Source organism: Ascaphus truei, chromosome 3 (genome assembly GCF_040206685.1).
Source record: "Ascaphus truei isolate aAscTru1 chromosome 3, aAscTru1.hap1, whole genome shotgun sequence".
Classification (NCBI taxonomy): Eukaryota; Metazoa; Chordata; class Amphibia; order Anura; family Ascaphidae; genus Ascaphus; species Ascaphus truei.
This window is the reverse complement of record NC_134485.1, coordinates 324,978,789-325,000,722: the sequence shown is the minus strand read 5'-3', so window position 1 is coordinate 325,000,722 and position 21,934 is coordinate 324,978,789. Positions and strand designations below refer to the sequence as shown.

The window sequence follows — 21,934 nt, the reverse complement described above, 5'->3', positions numbered from 1 at the left end:
TGAAACTCATACCACAGCCACCTCTGCTCGCTGGCACTCCTGGAAAGGTAAAAACACACAATAAAGTATTTTATCGCACAATTACAGGTTATGCATGTACAACACTGGGTCCACAAGCTGACAATATAAACCCAACAGACGGATCAAGGGTAACCAAATGGGCTTAAACCTTTATTTGATAGCCTGGCTACCCCCTACCGTCACATACAGAGATTCCCCACTGAAGTTATATCCATTTATACAGTCCAGAAAACATGTGACTTCTAAAATCTGTTCTTGAGTCTGGACGTTTATACTACGGTGTAAAGTACGGAAAGTGGAATACTTGCAGCTGGAAGTCCCTAGTATACTGGGTGTCGTCAAGGATCTCAAAAGGGTTTGAAACGGGCATCTCTCAAAGGCCAGGTTTCTGTGCATTATATCATAATTTACTAGATTTGAGGGCAGTGTCTAGAATTAGACCCAACAATTAGGATTCCTGTGTCTCCATGGGATTTGAATCTGGTACAAGAGCAGCTTGCTTCATCCACCTTTTCAACCAGTTGTTAAGCTCCCTATGAAGTTTCTCACGATTTTAAGTAGTTTTGCTAACGGCAGCACATAGGGGTGGGGGAGCTCCAGACTCTATTCTGCTGCAAGCCATTCTATCAGATACACGAGGATAAAATAGTGTTGAGGACTGTTCCAAATTTTGAAACTAAAGTGGTGTCAGATTTTCAGATCAATCAGGACATTGTCGTTCCTCTATTTTTGTCCCAGTCCAACTTGTGATAAGGAAGCGTCGGTGGCACAATGTACATGTTAGGACCCCAACAACATATGTGCAAAGATCGTATTGGGAAAACCTCTCAGGTTATTTATACTGTTTGACGGACCCAGAATGGGTCAGGAAGCATCGGTTTCCTCAACATCCAGATGCATGAAGGTGGCTTTTGGCAAAGCCTATAAGTTAATGGGAGTAAGTCTACGGTTAAAGGCCCAGTCTACCAGGGCAATGGCAGCTTCCTGTGCAGAAACGGTGCATGCCTCTGCTGAGGACATTTGTAAAGCAGCAACCTTGGAGATGGCTATAAAGATATCTCTCGAGATATATATTTTATAGTACATCCCTTCAAGCAGTTGTTCCCTCTGTGGAAAGTAGGGGGTATTCTCTCTCAACAGTCTTAAAATGGCTCTGGAACATCCCATTATTTACTGCCATAGAAGAAATAAGGACATTTACCTTTCCGATATTTCATTGTCTTCTTTGGCAGGGTACTTCCCTTCCTTACGTCTTATTAAGAAAAACATGTGTTTTTTTCTGCTTCCCTTGGAAAAAGCTTTGACAGAAGACAACTGTCCTGGGATGGGAGACACCCTCATATATAGGGTGGTCTTGTCCTACCCCAGCTGGTTAGAGTAAACCTGTTATTTACTGCCCTAGATCAGGGGCGCTCAATTCCAGTCCTCAACTGTCCAATCTCTCTCTCTTCTCCTCACCCCCCCCCCCCCCCCACCCTCTCCCCCAAACAGGTAAGATTTCAAGGATATCCCAGCTTCAGCACAGGTAGCTTAGGCTTTGACTGAAGCATGGATATCCTGCTAACCTGGCCTTTTTTTTTTTTTTTGTGGTTCTTGAGGACTGGAGTTGAGCACCCAGGCCCTAGAAGATATTTTTTAGATGTGCAATCAAACCACAGAATTTTACAAGTGCTGTGAGGTGTATGTCCCCTGAAGTAATGTAGTCTTATTTTTGGTCTGTTGAAGTGCAGGGAGATAAAAAATGCAACTTGTACACTTGCTGCTGGGGCTGCATTTGAGTTACTATCACTTAACCCTCCCCTTTTCCCCTAATTTTGTGTGTGTGTGTCCGTCCGTGTATGTGTGTGTGTGTCCCCGTGTCCTAGTGAACAAACTCAGAGGCTTGGCTGCCATGACACTGTTGCTTCAATGGTATATTGAATGAGGACCATAGTTGGACTCCTATTTCTCATACTGGGTTCTTCTCTCCCTCTGTCCCTCCCATAGATCTCCTTTGAATTTCGCTCTTTGCTGCATTCTCAGCTGGCCACTGTCTTCTTCGACGAGGTGGTGAAGCAGATGGTTGCTGCTTTTGAGCGGCGGGCGGGCAAGACCTATGGCCCAGAGACCCCCATCCCCCGTGAGCTCATGTTCCACGAAATACACCAGACGTGATGACCACTTAAAGGGCCATGCGGGATGGGGTGGGAAGAAAGACGACAAAGACATCAGAGCAAACGAACTCGGCAATCCACACAGCGAGGGAGCATGAACCCCCACAGCCTTGCACACTCACTGAGACTCCAGAGCTCAGAAAAACACTTAGGTTTTTTTGTTTTTTTTTAAACCAATATTTATTTAATTTCACATCTGATTGTTCTGCAAAATATATGTATAAGTTATCCACTGTCTCCAGTGAGGAGATCAGAGAGGTTGGTGTGCTGCATAATACCAGAGACAGCACCTCCTGGGCCTGAAAGATACTTTTAAGGTTTTGTGTTGTCATATTTCTGTTTTTTAAATGTCTAAGATGCAGCTGAACACGAGTAAGAAGAGGGCAATCTATAGGACCGCTCGTCCTCGTATCACTGCTCATGCTCGGATCAGAAATAACGTCCACCTGCAATAATTGGGACACCTATTTAAGCACCTAGAGGGCTGTACTTGTAACCACTATCTTTAGGCTCTCCTCCCCCCACCACCACCCCCTCCCTTCTTTTTTATTTTAAATGAGCAAAGACACTCAGTAGTTTGTCTACCACATCAACCAGGTTTCTCGTAAATATCAATAGATATGCACAAATAACATTTGGGACCCGCCTAGGCATCTTCAACTGTTTCCTAGCAGATTGCAGAGAACCGATAGTACTGTGAACAGAGGAATGAGATTTGGGAAGAGCATTGTAGTGGACAGGTTAGACAACACAAGCTGCTACACTGTGCCCTCAGCCCTGCCATATTAGCAACAGACTGGGGGCTATTGGGTGCTTTGAGTGCTAGTATATGGGCAGAAAAGTCATAATTACATTTTTTTTTTAAATGCAGCCTACCAAAACCCCTGTGTTGTATTCTTCACCCAAGCCAGTGTGCTGTGGCACAGCGATGTTATGGGTGGCTTCTAGTCTTCGTCAATCACCGTAATATACCAACTCCTGGATGGGTACGGTCCAGGTTGGTATTGGAGCATATCCTTGATACAGTGAATGTCCTCACTGTAGCACCCTGAAGCAAAAATGTTTTTATTTGCATGGAGTTGCAGGTCTTACTAGCAGCAATAAGGTGATGCTTCGCAGGACCGGGGCTTGGAGCTATTCCACTTTTGCCAAAACATTTGTCATGCAGCTGTACTGCTGAAGCAGAAACCAAAGGAAATGTGCAGAAAAGAAGTTGCAGGGTAATTGGAGATGCCACAGTGTAATTTAAGAAGTGTTCCGGGATGACAGGCATACCATCCTTTAGACGGTAACGGTTTGCGGAGAGTCTGAAAGTGATCTAAAGAAAAAAAAAATTAAAAGCTGGAAAAGTAGGAACTGGCTCCTATTGTTTGTCTCCTGTATGACATGGGAGAATTCAATTTAGTCATTCAGGATCTTCGGTAAAAGAAGATTTTAGGTCTGGGTATAGCATATGCAACAATAATCCCCTTATTTGTTTTGAGAAACATATTTCATGGCTCGGGCTGTTGGTGAACTGAAGCGACGGGACTGCTCACTCAAGTTCAAACTGTTTACTGACAAAGTGCAATACTGCCCAGCCCTTCATACTGCTGGATCATTTCCCTGGATCTAGAATGGGTTCTAGCTCATGACGTCTGGGTTCCAAGGGAACATTAACCCCTTTGTTGCAAGGGAGGCCGGCAATGTGTTGCAGACCCATCTCTGGCAGCAAATTGGATAACTCCTCTACTAAGCATCTGCTGTTTAAAGAAAGGTGTAGTTAAGTCCTTTTTATTTCCTTCTCACAGGTGCAAGGAAAGACAGGGACCACTTGTAGCAGTCGTTTTAGGCTGCCTCTTCTCTTTCTAACAGATCTTCTCTGCATAAAGTGGAATTTGGGAAGGGAATGTATGGGAGCAGATCAACCTCTTCAAAGACCGCGTTCTGTCTTTACCTCCTGCCTTTGTACCAGTGCAGTTTTTATTTTCCTTCTCTGCCAGCTTTATCAATGCAAAGTATGCCTTTTGGTAATACTGAACTGTAAAGAAAACCAATAAAACAAAAACAGGGAAACTTATAGATCAATAAAAAACCGTTTGTAAAGATGTACTCTGATATTGTTGTGTTTTTTTTTTATTTTTATATATATATATGAGTCTGTGCTTTCCGTCATGAAAAACCTTCATTGTTTTAATACGTTTCTTCTGTTTAAAAGCGGTGGTTTTGTGATCAGAATGACAGACCGCTGCAGGTCACATCAGATTGTAGCTATTTTGGGGCAAGGTACAGTCCTGCACACATGATCAAGTAATTGAAAATGAATGTCGTTATGCATAGGGTTGATACTAAGGGTGGTTTTTACATTATGGTAATGAAGGTATGTTACTGATCTTGTGTGCACTACAACCCCACCCCAAAAAAAACTTCCTGCATAGAATACATTGTGTGGCCTGCCCCTCAACCACTCAAGAGATTGAGTTGGGATCATCTACTGGAGTCCTATTTACAGACGAGCCAACGAGTATTCTAAAACTTGCCTTAAACTAGCCTGGTACATGCTGGGTACATTTCAGTGACATTTCTGCAGAGGCTAATGGCCCATTGGATTAACACAGCAGGGGCTCTTGGCAGTCCCATTCAGTTTGAATGTGACTGCCAGGGACCCCTGCTGTTAATCCAATGGGCCATTAGTTGCAGCATGTACCTGAGTCTTTTTGGAGATTGCCCCAGGTTTGTTTTAGAATAATTGTCAGCACTACAGTACATCCCCATAGCTGGTCAGCACCAGCTCTATCCCCATAGCTGGTCAGCACCAGCTCTATCCCCATATAATTTTCAGAGCTCTCTGGCAGGTCGAGTTTCTTTTCTCCCCTTCACCCTCCCCCTATTTTACAGATTTCTATCGCTCAGAAAATGTCACTCACTAACCGTTAACAGATTAACACATTTTGGAGCTTTCATTCCTCTGCCATTACAATGACAGGTTGTAAAATAGTTATTGGTGGTGAAATGAACAACCAGAGATAAAGTGACCGTATTACAATTTACCATGGAAACATCTGCACTTTTGCAAGATTATAGGAAGGAAGTCAAGGCTACAGTTGGTCCTTCATTTGCATTAAAGTTTGTAACCCTAGAATAAGTTCAGACAGTGTACATACATTTCTATAGTAAAATAACCTTAACTTTTTTTTTAATTAACAAAACGCTAGCTTAGTTGGGGATGCCTAATAATAAATTGCAAATCAGACAAGGCTCTATCAGAACTGTGTTACTGTTAGTTTCTGCCTCAATATAAAGGAGAGTCATATTAGAGTTAATTATTTAAAGCAGCTGTCCAAGCAGTCGTCTATTTATTTTTTCCTGTTAATATGTGCATCAATACAATCCACACAATGATAAGTAATTGGCTAAGTTGCCAATCGATCTGTTCTCCTGTGATTGAACATCGAAGATTCAGCTCGGGGGTTCACTAAATGGCTGTCGGTGCAGCAGAAGGCAGAAGAGGATCAAAGAAAAAAAGTTCTGTGGGGAAGATCATGTGACCAGGCAGTCACTAGATACAAATGGTGCGCTGCCAGAGTGGGCAGGGCTCAAAAAAGACAAGAGGAAGGGGATGTGACTTTGTAAATCGAAACAAAAAATGCTTGTTACATTATAATACATTAAAAATGTCATTCTGAGTTTTTTTACATTATATATATATATATATATACTTATATACTACCAGTATTTTCTCATAGTACAGAAATTATTTATTTAAAAAAATACACATGTAGGATATTGCTTGGTCTGCAGCTTTAAGGCCAGCATAACTCTCTCCAAGGCTGTAACATTGAGCTGTGAAAACTGAAAAGGTTATAGCTGCGTATCAGATCCTAGACTTGCAATCGCCTCCAAGTGAGTGTGCAGTCATGCAAAGTATTAATGAGTAACACATGGTCACGTGCAGTGCCTTATTTTAAAGAACAGGTGCTCAAATAACAGTAATAGAGCCATCCACCAAATGATTACTACCTGTAGTGTCCTCCGTCCCCATTTAACACAGGAGATCATGCTTGGTGGAGGGGGTCTCCTGTTTCTCAGTGTGGGTTTCTGGCCTCCCGTAATTTTGTATTCAAGACATTTAGAGGTGGCTATTTTGGGACAGAAACCAGTAGTATACTATAGAATAATTAGAAAACTGTAATTGTATTATTTTTATTTTTTTTCCCCTCTGGTAGACACACTAACCTTCATCAGAATAGGGTATCCAAATGGTGTCTGCTTACCAGGAGTTATATTGAGTAAATCAGTCTTCCATGGCACTGCATTGAGTGGAACTTGTACAAAATGTAATTGTGGTGGCTAATGCACAGTGAGACAGTGACATGGAGTCCCAATGTCACAAGTATCTATCAGCTTGGCTCAAAGCAATCTCACCCACACGAATAGCAGTGTTTTTATTGCTTAAACACTTCTCCTGTCCACTGATTGGGGACAACTATTATTTGGGACCCTCGTATTTTTATAACTATTATTATAAGATAGAGTGCACAAATTGTAAAACACTTACGAAAAGTACAAAGGAACAAATAAAAGGAATTATGAAGGATGTAAAATGTAATATGGTGATTAGAATTAATGTGTGCCCCAGGATTTAAGTCATTTATGAGTCAATTATAGTCGGGTCGTTCAGCGGTCTGCTGGTCATTGTAAATATGTGCATAGAATAGTTAACAAAGCTTGTCGACTTTCCCATGTACATTCATTTTTTTTTAATGTGAGCAACATTTTAAGTTGTTTTTTTCCCCTCAGAATACAGCATTGGAGCACCTAGTTACAGAGAACAGATGGGTTATGAGCTCTCGCTCATGCTTGGACATTCCCAGAATTGGTCTATTGAGCAGAGCTCACAATGGGGTTGGGCGTAAGGTTAGGTTAAGGACTTTGTTGCTAAGGGAATAAATCTCGGACAATAATTTCGAAATCGGAGGACATTCCCACCAAATATTAAACATTGTACAAATTTGTTTGCATCTCTTAAAACACAAGGGAGAAGGATATTTGTTCATTTTGTTCAGTCGATCTGGAGTTGGATATAATTGACAGGAGTTTATAACTATTTTCTTTAAGGACAGTGTTGAAAGAAACCTTGGAACTTGCTTCCGAAATGTCTTCCCAATCATATATATATATGATCTCAAGATTCTTTCCAACGTCATATTCCCATTGTCTCGTGGGTAAGTTTTGCCATCGTTCTCCTAGGTTGTAAATGTCTCGTATAGCACGTAAAGCAGACCTCTCTGGTTAGGTGAAGACTTACAAATGAACTCAAAGTATGTATTTGAGACTGAGGGATGGCAAGAGAATTAGGAAGAAATTAAATGCAGCAGCTGAAGATAATGGAATAATTCTTTGTTGGGCAGTGGGGACATTAGCTCACTTTAATATTGTATGTACAGACGGGCCCCACTCGTACGGTGGGTTACATTCTCTGTGCCGCCGCAAAGCAAAAATCACCGAAAAGCGGAACCGCCGATTTTCGGCTTCTGTGCATGCGTGAACTCGTTCTGCGCATGCGCAGTCATGGCGGCTCCCTTCTCGGTACCGCCATATTGGTGGATCGCCGAGAAGTGATACGCTGAGAAACGTGGTCCTACTGTATGTATGTATATCTTTATTTATATAGCACCATTAATGTTACATATTGTTTCCCAGCACCAATACGCGTTCTAATCATAAATAATAAATACAAATAACACGTAATAAAAAGAAGTGCTTTCAGACATAAAAGTGACATTTAGGAAAAGGAGTCCCTGCCCTGAAGAGCTTACAATCTAATTGGTAAGTAGGAGGAATGTACAGAGACAGTAGGAAGGTGTTCTGGTAAGTGCGTCTGCAAGTGGCCAAGGTTTATGTATGAGGTGTAGAGTATCAGTCATGGAGCTACTCATATGCTTCGTTAAGGAGGTGTGTTTTAAGATGGGTCTTAAAGGTGGATAGAGTGCTATTCGGATATTGAGGGGAAGGGCATGCCAGAGGTGTGGGGCAGTCAATGAGAAAGGTTTAAGACGGAAGAGGGGTAGAGAGAAGACATCCTTGAGCAGAACGCACGAATCACGATGGTGTATAGCAAGAAATTAGGGGATGTAAGGAGGAGCAGAAGAGTGTAAAGCTTTAAAAGTGAGGAGGAGAATTGAGTGTGTGAAACGGGATTTGATAGGAAGCCAGGAGAGGGATTTGAGCCGTAGAGATGCTGAGACAGATTTAGGAAAGAATAGAGTGATTCTGGCAGCAGCGTTAAGGATAAATTGTAGGGGAGACAGGTGAGAGGCAGGAAGGCCGGACAGCAGGAGGTTACAGTAATCGAGACGGGAGAGAATGAGAACCTGTGTCAGAGTTTTAGCAGTAGAGCAACAGAGGAAAATACATATCTTTGTAATATTGCGTAGGAAAAAAACAACAGGTTTTAGCTACCTTTCGAATGTGAGAGAGGAGTCGAGTGCGACCCCTAGGCAGCGTGTGGAGTTTGGAGAATGAGAAGGAGAAGAGGGTGGTCAACAGTATCAAATGATGCAGAGAGGCCGAGTAATATGAGAAGAGAGTAATGTCCTTTGTCTTTGGCAGTATGGAGGTGTCACGGTAGACCAGGTCTTTTAACACCATTTATTTTTTAAGGGATCTATCACAGGGCAAAACAAGACAGTGAAATAAAATGAGGTTTATTTTGGATAAGACCTCGGAAACACACAAGAATACAAAATACAAAAATATACACACTTACGGGGGTCTGGGGAATTAGATCTACCAGTCCTTGGTCCAGGGACCCACTTCAAATGGGTTTACCCTGTCCGCTTCTCTGCTTCAGGATATCAGAGTGCTGCACACAGCAGCCACTCTGACATGAACCTCCAGCTGGTCACAGTCCAACTCCACACTCCCTCCCAGAGATGGACTTCAGATGATTGTGTGGGTAGCTTTGGGGAGCGCAGGTATCACCATATGTGGAATGAAAAAATAATATACCTAGTGTAATATGTTCCAGGGATGTTTGTAATTTCTAGGTTTCAGCAAAATGGGGACTCACACTTTCTCAGACAATAGACAGCAATTTCCACACAGATGTGGCTTAGGATATCCAAACTTCTATACTCAGGTAGGTGGATGGCAGTGGTCTCAGTGTGATGTTTCCTCAATAGGACAAAGATAACACTTTAGTGCAACTTTGTTCGTACAATAAAGAAATGTATTAAGAGTAAAGTGTAGTATGGACACATAAAACTAAAGCTGAGTGGCTTGTTCGGCAGCTCTGTTGCTCGTGGCCAGATCTCCCAATCTGCCGGGCTCCCGGTGTGTGTCTCGTCATTTCCGGTAGCGGGCCGTGTCACTTCCGGTTGCAATCGATCCCAATATTGTGGCGGCAAACGGGCAGCAGTCAGTTCAGACAAGGAGGATATCAGTGAAGCCTACTCACATCAGACTCTACGCGTTTCGCTTGGAACAGCTTCTTCAGGAGTCATATTTGCAGGGTCTTGTAAATACATCTATGTAGACCTTACTTGGCTCTGATTGGATGTTGGAAAATTTCTAAGATTTTCATTGGTTGCTTTAGTGCGCTCTGATTGGCTGATGGGATGGACAGCTGATTGGTAGCTATATCTAACTGAGTGATTCGGCGCAGATCATAACAGGAAGAGAGATGGAAGAGAGAAATAAGAGATAAATATATATACACCACTAATAACTTTATAAATGAATCAAAAACCACCATTTAAGAAATAACAAACACACACATCTTAAAACATATATTAAACATCATATAATCATATTATTTTAATACATTTGATTCATATAAAAATGATTCACATAAACATTTTTTTTTAATAAAGGCAGTCAGTCCTCGGTTATCCGACACAATGCGTTACTCAGAATGGCGTTGGATAGCGAAACGTCTTAAAGGAACACTGTTTAAATGAAAGGTTCCGTTCCTGAAGGCATTTGTAACACTAAAATACACCACATATTTAACGCAGGCAATAAGATATGCAGCACACACATAAATTATATAGCGTATATACTGTATAATATATATAATATAACATAATATATAATATAATAATATATATTATATAGTATAATATAATATTATATAATATATATATTACATACACATAAACAACTTTGCAAAGCGTCGTAAGAGCGTTGGATAAGCCGTTTTGGCGTAGTAAAAATGAACATAGGTATGCATTGCATAGCGTTAGATAAGCCATTCGTTGTAAAGCGAAGCGTTGTAAAACGAAGACTGCATGTATATATATAAAGCATCCCTTTAAAAAATTCTTAAAATCTTTAAATAAAAGCACCAATAAATATGTCAACATTTAACCCTCCTGGATTCATCATTTTGAGACAGTGAATCCAGAAGGTTTCTCTTTTTGTCAATTCTAGGGAGCGATTGCCTCCTCTCCAATGTGGGGCAATGTGTTCTAGTCCCTTAAATGTAAGATCTTTTGGATTTGATTGGTGGAATGAATAAAAATGTTTTGGGAAGCTGTGTGTGTTTATTTTCCTTCTAATATTCCCTATATGTTCCAAAGTTCGGACTTTGAGTGCGCGGATGGTCTTTCCTATATATTGGAGTCCGCAGGTACATTCTAGCAGATAAATTATACATTCTGTATTACAATTTAAAAACTGTTTAATAAAAAATTATTCGTTGGTAATATTAGACTTAAAACAATTCTTTACTCCCTTAGAACAATAATCACATGTTTTACAATTACCACAGGGGAAATAACCCTTAGAAAGCTTCAGCCAGTTGTTTTCATATACAGTGGTGTGAAAAAGAAAGTACACCCTCTTTGAATTCTATGGTTTAACTTATCAGGGCATAATAACAATCACCTGTTCCTTAGCAGGTCTTAAAATAAGGTAAATACAACCTCAGATGAACAACAACACATGACATATTACACCGTGTCATGATTTATTTAACACAAATAAAGCCAAAATGGAGAAGCTATGTGTGAAAAACTAAGTATACTCTTACTGCTTCCATAGGAATTAAGATGCTAAGTAGCAGACAGGTTCTTCTAATCAAATGCCCTTGATTAATTGATCATCAGCAAGTGTGACCACCTCTATAAAAGCCAAAGTTTTAGCAGTTTGCTGGTCTGGAGCATTCAGGTGTGTGTTAACACAATGCCGAGGAGGAAAGACATCAGTAATGATCTTAGAGAAGCAATTGTTGCTGCCCATCAATCTGGGAAGGGTTATAAGGCCATTTCCAAACAATTTAAAGTCCATCATTCTACAGTGAGAAAGATTATTCAAAAGTGGAAAACATTCAAGACAATTGCCAATCTTCCCAGGTGTGGACGTCCCAGCAAATTCACCCCAAGGTCAGACCATGCAATGCTCAGAGAAATTGCAAAAAAACAAAGAGTTACATCTCAGACTCTACAGGCCTCAGTTATTATGTTAAATTTTAAAGTTCATGACAGTATAATTAGAAAAAGACTGAACAAGTATGGTTTGTTTGGAAGGGTTGCCAGGAGAAAAGCTCTTCTCTCTAAAAAGAACATGGCAGCACAGCTTAGGTTTGCAAAGTTGCATCTGAACAAACCACAAGACTTCTGGAACAATGTCCTTTGGACAGACGAGACCAAAGTGGAGATGTTTGGCCATAATGCACAGCGCCACATTTGGTGAAAACCAAACACAGCATATCAGCACAAACACCTCATACCAACTGTCAAACACGATGGTAGAGGGGTGATGATTTGGGCTTGTTTTGGAGCCACAGGACCTGGGAACCTTGCAGTCATTGAGTCGACCATGAACTCCTCTGTATACCAAAGTATTCTAGCGTCAAATGTGAGGCCATCTGTCCGACAGCTAAAGCTTGGCCAAAATTGGGTCATGCAACAGGACAATGTTCCCAAGCACACCAGCAAATCTACAACAGAATGGCTGAAAAAGAAAAGAATCAAGGTGTTGCAATGGCCCAGTCAAAGTCCTAACCTCAACCCGATTGAAATGCTGTGGCTGGACCTTAAGACAGCTGTGCATAAACAAATGCCCACAAACCTCAATGAACTGAAGCAACATTGTAAAGAAGAGTGGGCCAAAATTCCTCCACAACGATGTGAGAGATTGATAAAGTCATCCAGAAAACGATTACTTCAAGTTATTGCTGTTAAAGGTGGTTCTACAAGATATTGAATCATAAGGTGTACTTAGTTTTTCACACATGGCTTCTCCATTTTGACTTTATTTTTGTTAAATAAATCATGACACGGTGTAATAGGTCATGTGTTGTTGTTCATCTGAGGTTGTATTTACCTAATTTTAAGACCTGCTAAGGAACAGATGATTGTTATTATGTCCTGATATGTAAAACCATAGAATTCAAAGAGGGTGTACTTTCTTTTTCACACCACTGTATATCATCTTTTAAGGGTTTGAGGACACCTGGTGCTAAATTAGTGTTAATGACGTCACAGTCATCTAATCACTAGCGCGAGGGCAACATAGGTTGCATGTCACATGATTATACTTTCTATGATTTCTATGATTATACTTTCTCTCGTGCACTTAGATAGCTAAATATGATGTGGGCTGAAACAAGCATCCACTAGCTTTTTAGTCAGGGTGTTTGCAAGATTTGGCTCATACCTGAGGGAAAACCCCACTATCAGGTGCGCAGTGATCACTCCAGGTTGTAAATGCTTACACAGCTGGGTTGTTTTCGCTGCATTGATTCAGCGTCGGCTATACTGGATCATATTATAAGTCCAGCATATATTTACATCTGAGGTATGATATGTCAGCTACAAGTTAGCAGCCAACTAAGATCTGTTTTTACAAAACAAACAACAATATACTCACATCATTTTTATATTAGAGGTGTGTAACCACATTAAGGGGATATTCTACCTATGTTAACAACAAATTAGGAATGTTATGGGCGGTTTCGTACACTTATTAACTGCCTATGGAAAATATATGTGTTGCTATTCTGCTATCACAATTGCTATGCACAACTGCTATGCACAAATGCATAATAACCTGACTGCAAGTAACTAATGTCAGGATGGATACATCCCTAAGCCAATACATTAACCAAGATTATCCAATAGAGACATTATTGTTACAACTGCATTTGTCTCAATTGGGTTACCATAGAGCAGTATCCCAACCTGTGAGAACTATAAATACACCTGTTATATTTCCTTGCCCGTTGTAGGGCTAGAATCATTGTAGCTTCTATAGAAGACACAGTAACTGTTCCAATATTGCTATGTGAATTCTCTACACACTGCAGACTCTGCATGTTATTTCTGCAGTCACTTTTTGGTATCCTTAGTTAAAGAGGCTACCCGTTCCCTTATTATGAGCACACCCATTAGGGTTTTTCAATCACAGCTTTTGTATATACACTATCACCTTACACACAGCAATCTAGGAATTGTGAATGTGTAGGAGTCAGTGATCCTATACCACCTCAATTAGTTTAGCTATACCATCAGGGTCCAGCAGCAGCAACAAATTCTGCAAAGAGATATATGCATATATTTGTTAAGTAGCGCTAATTTGAATATAGGTTATAAACAAGCAATTCTTTTGTTAATAAATAAATTGATGTATTAGTGGAGATGGGAAACCATCTCTTTCCAGTGAATATATACATATTGAGTTTCCTCATCTATTAGAGGTTGAGTGCATGTATTAAAGGGAATACTTTTAGTTTTCAAATACCCCAGTGCTGAGTCGCGCTTGCGTTTTCAAGGGGAGGTATTGCCGGGACAATGTGCCTACATGTATCTGAGAATCAGGCATGATTCCCAGGTACATAGGGGAACCGACAACTCCGGACCCGAACCTCCTAGGCACATTCTGTTAACGGTTCCTCCGCAAAAAAAACTTGAAACTCACACCCTAGCAATCCCTGCTTGCTGGCATGCCCGGAAAGGGATAAACACACTAAATACTTTTATTACATCTATATATATATAAAAGTGAAAAAATGTTTGTCTGTCAGTTTGTGCCCCCTGTGATTGGCCGGCGGACGGCCACAGCTCATTGGCCTGCGGGGTGGCCGGACATCACGACCATGCCTACGCAGGGCGTGACAGTCACACCACCCTCACACCGGGTGCGCTTCTTGGCCTCACTCCATTTGGTAGCTGGCAGGACCCCACAGTCACTGCTACTACTCTCCGCAGCCTCCCTCACTGTCTCCCCCTTCCCCCTGCGCCGCCATCATCCCACTCACCACGCACACCGCCGCATCCGCATCCTCCCTCGTGCTCTCCCCCTTCCACTTGTGCCATACTCCCGCTCACCCCGCAAACTGCCGCATCCTCCCTCGCGCTCTCCCCCTTCCACCCGCGCCGTCCTCCTGCTCACCCCACACACCGCTGCATCCTCCCTCGCGCTCTCCCCCTTCCACCCGCGCCGTCCTCCCGCTCATCTCACAACGCCTGACCCCCCATCCTCCCTCGCGCTTTCCCCCTTCCATCCGCGCCGTCCTCCCGCACACTGCCGCATCCTCCCTCGCGCTCTCCCCCTTCCACCCACACCGTCCTTCCGCACACCACCGCATCCTCCCTCGTGCTCTCCCCCTTCCACCCGCGCCATACTCCCGCTCACCCCGCACCCCGCCGAATCCTCCCTCGCGCTCTCCCCCTTCCACCCGTGCCGTCCTCCTGCTCATCCCGCACACTGCTGCATCCTCCCTCGTGCTCTCTCCCTTCCACCTGTGCCGTCCTCCCGCTCACCTCACCGCGCCTGACCACCCTCCCATCCTCGCGCTCTCCCCCTTCCACCCACGCCGTCCTCCCGCTCACCCCGCACACCGCCGCATCTTCCCTCGTGCTCTCTCCCTTCCACCCGCACCATCCTCCCGCTCACCTCACCGCGCCTGACCCCCCGCCCATCCTCCCTCGCGCTCTCCCCCTTCCACCCGTGCTGTCCTCCCGCTCACCCCACACCCCACCCATCCTCCCTCGTGCTCTCCCCCTTCCACCCGCGCCGTCCTCCCGCTCACATCACCGTGCCTGACCCCCGCCCATCCTCCCTCATGCTGTCCCCATTCCACCCACGCCGTCCTCCCGCTCACCCCGCACACCGCCGAGTCCAACCTCGCACTCTCCCCCTTCCACCCTTGCCATCCTCCCGCTCACCCGCACACCGCCGCATACTCCCTCGTGCTCTCCCCCTTCTACCCGCGCCGTCCTCCTGCTCACCTCACTGCACCTGACCCCCCGCCCATCCTCCCTCTCCCCCTTCCACCCGCGCCGTCCTCCCGCTCGCCCCGCACACTGCCGCATCCTCCCTCACGCTCTCCCCCTTACAACCGCGCCATCCTCCTGCTCACCTCACCGCACCTGACCTCCGCCCACCGTCCTCCCGCCTCCGTTCCGCGCGCCACCACCACCGTGACTGACCCCCCCATCTTCCTTCGTGCTCTCCCCCTTACAACCACGCCATACTCCCGCTCACCACACGCCTGACTGCGCCCCCGCATCCCATACTCCCGCCTCCATTCCGCGCGCCACCACCTCTAACGTCACACAGCTGGGATGTATTGCACACGGCGCATATGCGTCACTACCACCATCTTGACTGGTTGACTGTGACTGTGTGTGCGACTGTGATTGTGTGTGTGACTGTGTGTGTGTCTGAGTGCCAGTGTGTGTGAGAGAGAGTGTGTGAGAGTGTGTGGGAGTAACGGAGCTGTGAAGGGGGGGCGGAGGTGTGAACGGGGGAATGGAGCTGTGAACGGGGGGGGGAGGGAAGGGGGCCGCATTCATGTGCAGGGGGGGACCGGATTGCTGTGAACGGGGGAGAAAGAGAGAGGGAGGCAGAGAGGGAATGGGGAGAGAGAGGGGGGGGGGAGCGGAGAGAGAGGGGGGAGAGGAGAGAGACAGTGGGAGCGGAGAGAGAAAGGGGGTGCGGAGACAGAGGGGGAGCGGGAAAATTACATCCCGGGCAACGCCGGGTAGATCAGCTAGTACAGTATAACCGAATGGAACATTGTTTCTGGGCCCAAGAGCTAACTCTCTTGGACCCTTATACACGGATCAGGGGTAACCAAAACGGGCTTGACCTTTATTTGAGAGCCTGGTTACCCCTTCCTGCCACAATCATAAAACACAAAAATATAAATAAAAGAGAAGGGGGAGGCTGGGAGAAAAGTGGTCACCATTGCACGCACATTATGGACAGAAGTTCGGGATGGGTGTGGCCATGCTTAGGTAGCCAGTATCAAGGGCCACACAATCTAAGAGGTGCAGCGGCAGAGCTCTGCGGACAGTGAGCAATCCTTTTCGGAGGCCATACTTTGTGACGTGTTACAACATAGCTATATCTGGATTAAATCCAACCACACCTTCCTTTTCTAGCCAAGACTCCCAGATCTGGGCAAATTTGTATGCTTTCTCTCTTAAGTACGCGGTGATGTGTTCTAGTTTTAGGATATGCCAGACCCGGCGTTTAATAGTCGTCAGCCAGGGCAAGTCAGTTTTTTCCAGCTTGCAGCAATGCAGCACCTAGTAGCTAAGATTATATGCATCATTAATCTGCAAGAATGCTTGGGTATATTAAGGGGGGGGGGGGGCTTCCCAATAGGGCTAGCCACAGGTATCAAAACAGGTTTTTGCTGTCTGAAGAAATAATCTAATTAGAGAGTCAAGTGCTTTATGTAGCTATATATACCAATACAAGTTAGTAATATCCAGGTGTGAGCTAGAAACATTTACTGCTTGTACAAACTTGTATGCCATGGTTCCCATATGAATTCTAGATAGTACCAGTTTGATATGACTTGTAGGACCCATCTGTCTATGATTGATTGAGCCCTGTAACAGGAGACCAGGACAATTTACACAGAATCGCAAGCACCAGACAGAACAAAGGAATTAAATAAAACAAGTTTATTTCGACTGGCGTCAACAGGCACAACACAAGGCAAGGTTAAAGGCACAAACTCACCAAAAAAGGAGTTACAAGGGAATCCTAGCTAACTAGGTGCTTGCCGCCTCTTTCATTGGCTTACCCAGGTCAGCTTCCACTCTCCACGGGTCTCTGTTCCCTCAAGACCGTAACAATGCTATTTGGAGAGTAGCTCTTCCATATGTCCCACTCTTCTATCTGACCGAGCCTCATTCTGGGTGTGTCCAGCAAAAACCTCAGAGATTCGTCAACCACTAATCACCAAGAGAATCTCTAGTACTGAAATGGCAGCGCTTTACATAGATTCCCTATCTCCCTAGGAAAGCATGGAAGATGGAGTGCCGACCAATCAGGGTGCGGACACTACACACTGGCCAATCACTGAGAGAGGGCTCACCAGTGATGGACGAATCTGAGCTGTGTGCTGTGGTCGTGCTTCTAGGACAACCCACTGGGGCGGGCTTAAGCAGAGTGGGAAATACAAACCGACTAATAGAAATAGTTCTGACAGGGCTAATACCCAGCAACAGATCCCAGGGCCGGCCCAATACCTCCCGTAGAGATAGGCGCCTCAGAGTCTGGGATGAACAAAGACTCCGCTCTTGGAGCGAACATTCCCCAGACCTGAGTACACACCCCACCCCACTCCAATAATGTCTTAAGCATTTCACCCACCCACATTGGAATAACAGGCCCAGATTCCTTTGTCTGCTGGCTGGCTAAGTGAATTACAAGCCTCGCACACAAAGGGGACGTAGAAATACATTTGCATCGTTCTTTACACGAGGGAAAATAAACTGCAACAGTGCATTTAGGAACATGCCCGTTGGACATTTTAGACACACATAGATGGTATACGTATGCCAGGAACTTGACATCCATCTTGACAGTTAGGGGCAATGACTGGGCTTAACCTTGAATATGCTTTCCACATTGCCCCTACCCCTACCGTCACAAGCCCATACAGGCACGAACTGTGCCAGTCTTCCCCCGACTGTGTACTGTAGGGCTCGCCTCATTTCATACGAGCTTACCTCTCGGAAAGGATTCTTTTCCATGGGAGTCACAAAAAAAGTTTCCGTGACCTCCTTTCTTTTTTTTTTTCCAAATGTTTTTATTAGGCATTTAGACATTGATACATGCATAACAAACGGCATTGCCTAACATTTTTAACAACTCTTTTTTGGGGAAACAGAATGACAACCTGAGTTGTCGAAGAAAGGGGGGGTGCCTTCAGAGGGAGAAAGCAGAGGGGAGGGGGTGTAAGGGAGGGGAGGTGGGGGGGGGGAGGGAGAAGGGGGTGGGGGAGTGGGTGTCTCACCCGGCTGTTGGTGATTCTGTTCCAGGGGTAATTTTTAGTCATCTATGGGGCGGGGGGAGTTCTCTGTCTCGTCGGAGCTGTGTGTCGCTCTCTATGAAGGAAGATCCATGGTTCCCAAACATCCTCAAAGGCGGGGAGTTTTTGTCGGACCATGGCGGTGAGCCTTTCCATGGTCATAACATCACCGACTCTTTTTTTGATTGTACTCAAAGCCGGCGTGGTTGTTTTCCTCCAGGAGGCCGCAATACAGCATCTCGCCGCGGTAAGAATGAAGGATATTAATTTCCTGGTTGGCCGAACAATGTTGGACATTGGTGCGGCCAATAGGAAGGTCAGTGGTTCGATAGGTATATCCAGGTCGGTGACCTCTTTTATCAAAATTTGGACCTTGGCCCAGTATTTAACAATTTCTGGACAGGACCACCAGATGTGGACCATGTCCCCTCTATGACCACAGCCTCTCCAGCATAGGTCTGATGCCAAAGGGTAGATCTGGTTTAAACGTGCTGGGGTAAGATACCAGCCAAACATAATTTTATAAATGTTTTCCTTTATTGTAGTACATAGGGAAGTTTCTGATGCTGCCTGCCAGATTTCATCCCAAGTCTCTCTTTCTATATTTATGTTCAGGTTTGCCGCCCATTTGAGCATGTAGTCGTGCTGTTGGAAGGTCTTTGAGTGCTCTAAAGCACTATAGATCTCCGAGATTAGACCTTTCTGATGGGTCTTGGCCTTACAGAGGTGCTCAAATTTAGTGAGAGTGGGGTATTCTGGGAGTGAGCATGTTGTCCGAATAAAGTTTCGAATTTGGAGGTATTTGAATGTGTCCAATTCCTTAATTTTGTGTTTGGCCCTAAGTTCTTGATAGCTCAGGAGCTTCCCAAAGCTTAGTAGGTCGGCAATCGCCCCTATACCCCATGTGTTGAAATGGTCGAACAGTTTAGAACCACATCCCGGGGGGAATTTCGGGTTATTAAAGATGGGGGTCAATTGGGAGCTTGTCAAGGAGAGCCCATATTTGAGTTTACATCTTATCCAGACTTCCCACGTATGTCGTGAGGCCTGTAGTTTTAGGTTGTGTGTGTGTCCATCTCCTCTGTCCAGGCTCCAGAGGCAGGCTAACAGAGAAGGCATCTTGGCATATTGAGTCTCTATTTTTACCCAGCAACAATGGGCCGGGTCTGAGTTCCACATTACTGCCTGCTTGAGTTGAGCAGCTAGGTAGTATTTATGTAAGTCTGGAACCCCCAGACCCCCTCTGGATCTAGATGCTAACAGGACCGATCTGGCGACTCTGGGTCTTCTGCCCTGCCAAATAAAGTGGAACAATCTGTTTTGTATGTTTTTCAGATCAGTGCCCGGGACATGGATTGGGAGTGTTTGAAAGAAGTATAACATTCTTGGGAGTATATTCATTTTGGTGGATATCATATATATACCTCCCAATCCACGAGATCTGGTAACCTTCCCACTGATCTAGATCCTTTTTGATCTTATCCCATAACTTCGAGTAATTATCCCGGTATAAATCCCGATAGTGCCTAGACACATTAATTCCCAGATATTTAATGTATGAAGGACACCATCTGTAGCTGAAATTTAGTTTGAGTAGTTTAACTTCGGGATCTGGGAGACTAAGATTTAGGGCCTCTGATTTGTCGCTGTTTATTTTATATCCTGATACCTTTCCGAACTCCGTCAGTTCCCTTTGAAGGTTAGGGAGGGAAGTGAGGGGTTTAGTCAATGTTAGAATGATATCATCAGCGAATAGGGAGATTTTGTATTGTTCTTTATCTATAGGGATACCCTGGATGTTCGGGTTATGTCTTATTTTGGTCGCCAGGGGTTCGATCGTGAGGGCGAAGAGGAGGGGGGATAGGGGGCACCCTTGCCGGGTACAATTTCTAATTTGGAATCGTTCAAGGCCTCCACCTGATAGACGTACAGAGGCAGATGGGTTTTGATATAGCGCTCGGACACCCTTCAAGAACGAGTCCTTGAACCCAAATTTTACCAACGTTTGGTCTAGAAATAGCCAGTCAATTCTGTCAAACGCCTTCTCTGCGTCAAGGCTGAGTAACATCGCCTTTGAGCCTGTCTGATGGGCGCGATCAACTAAGTTAATTATCTTGCGGGTGTTGTCTGAGGCCTGACGCCCCAGGACAAACCCGACCTGGTCCATGTGTATTAGCCTCGGGAGGATAGGATTAAGTCTGTTCGCCAAAATTTTACTATACAGTTTGAGATCATTGTTCAACAGTGAAATTGGTCGGTAGCTTCCACAATGGGTGGGGTCCTTCCCTTCCTTGAGTATTATAGCCAGATTAGAGGACGACATTGAAGATGGGATAGGGCTACCTTCCAGGAATGAGTTGAACAAGTTTAATAGGTGAGTGGACAAAATGGGGAGGAATTTCTTATAGTAGGCATTCGTGAAACCATCAGGGCCCGGTGTTTTGGAGATTTTTGACGCCTTGACGGCTGCTTCCAATTCTTCTACCGTTATCTTTGCGTTTAAACTAGTATTTTCATCCTCAGTTAGCGAGGGGAGTTCACAGTCATCTAGAAATTCTATAGCTGACGTCACGTCAGTTGTACAGGGGTTAGCAGAGCGAGACCTCAGGTTATATAGTTTAGTATAAAATTTGGTGAATTCCTCTGCTATTTTTTTCTCATTGTATAGAATCTCACCAGAGTTATTCCTGATTGCCGTTATTTGTGATCTTTTTTGTATTCCTCTTAGCTTACTAGCAAGAAGTCTGTCGGCCTTGTTCCCTTTATCATAATACCTCTGACCCGTCCATTTAAGAGCTTTTTCTACATTTTCCAATTGGATTGCTTTCAAATCATTTCTAGCAGTTGTCAGCTGTTTATAAATTCTCCGAGAGGGGTTATTTTTATGCTGCTTCTCGAGATTGACTATTTTATCTGTAAGCTCTTTGGATAATTTGAGTTTAGTTTTGTTCCGGTGGGAGGCAATCGAGATAAGGTTACCTCGGATTGTCGCCTTATGGGCTTCCCACAGACTTGCTGGAGACGAGACGGAGCCCGCGTTTATTCTAAAATATTCCCCAAGGGATTTTTTGAGCTCCGTCACTGTCCCGGAGAGGTTCAGTAAGGAGTCGTTAAGTTTCCAGCTATACGAGATTGATTTCACGAATGGAATGGATAGGGTCATGGTGATGGGAGCGTGGTCTGACCACGTGATAGGGTCGATGTCAGAGTTAGTGGTGGCCTCTACGATGTTCTTGGTAGCAAGAAAGTAATCAATACGGGAATAGGTCTGGTGAGGTGCCGAGTAAAAGGTATAATCCCTTTGCCCCTGATGTTGTGTTCTTCAAATGTCCACTAGAGAAAAGTCACCCACGATGTCTTTAAAATTTTTCCCCAGTCTTTGTGACTGAGTGGAGTGTAGTCGTCCTGGGTGGCTCGATTTGTCTTCTTTTGGGTTGAGAGCCATATTCAGATCGCCCGCTATGAGTAGCAAGGTTAGGTACTGTGGGTCAATTTCTTCCAG

At 44.4% G+C, this 21,934-nt stretch overlaps 1 protein-coding gene across 2 annotated transcripts in view; it reads left to right on the top strand.

Moving 5' to 3' along the window:
- The window catches only part of LOC142489832 (coenzyme Q-binding protein COQ10 homolog A, mitochondrial), a 31,972-nt gene extending 27,707 nt beyond the window's left edge, over window positions 1-4,265 (top strand). For both annotated transcript variants that reach the window (XM_075591298.1, XM_075591301.1), the window contains exon 5: window positions 2,008-4,265. In XM_075591298.1, the coding sequence (XP_075447413.1) occupies window positions 2,008-2,175 (168 nt within the window). In that variant the 3' untranslated portion in view covers window positions 2,176-4,265. The remainder of the gene's footprint in view (window positions 1-2,007) is intronic.
- The last annotated feature ends 17,669 nt before the right edge of the window (window positions 4,266-21,934 follow it).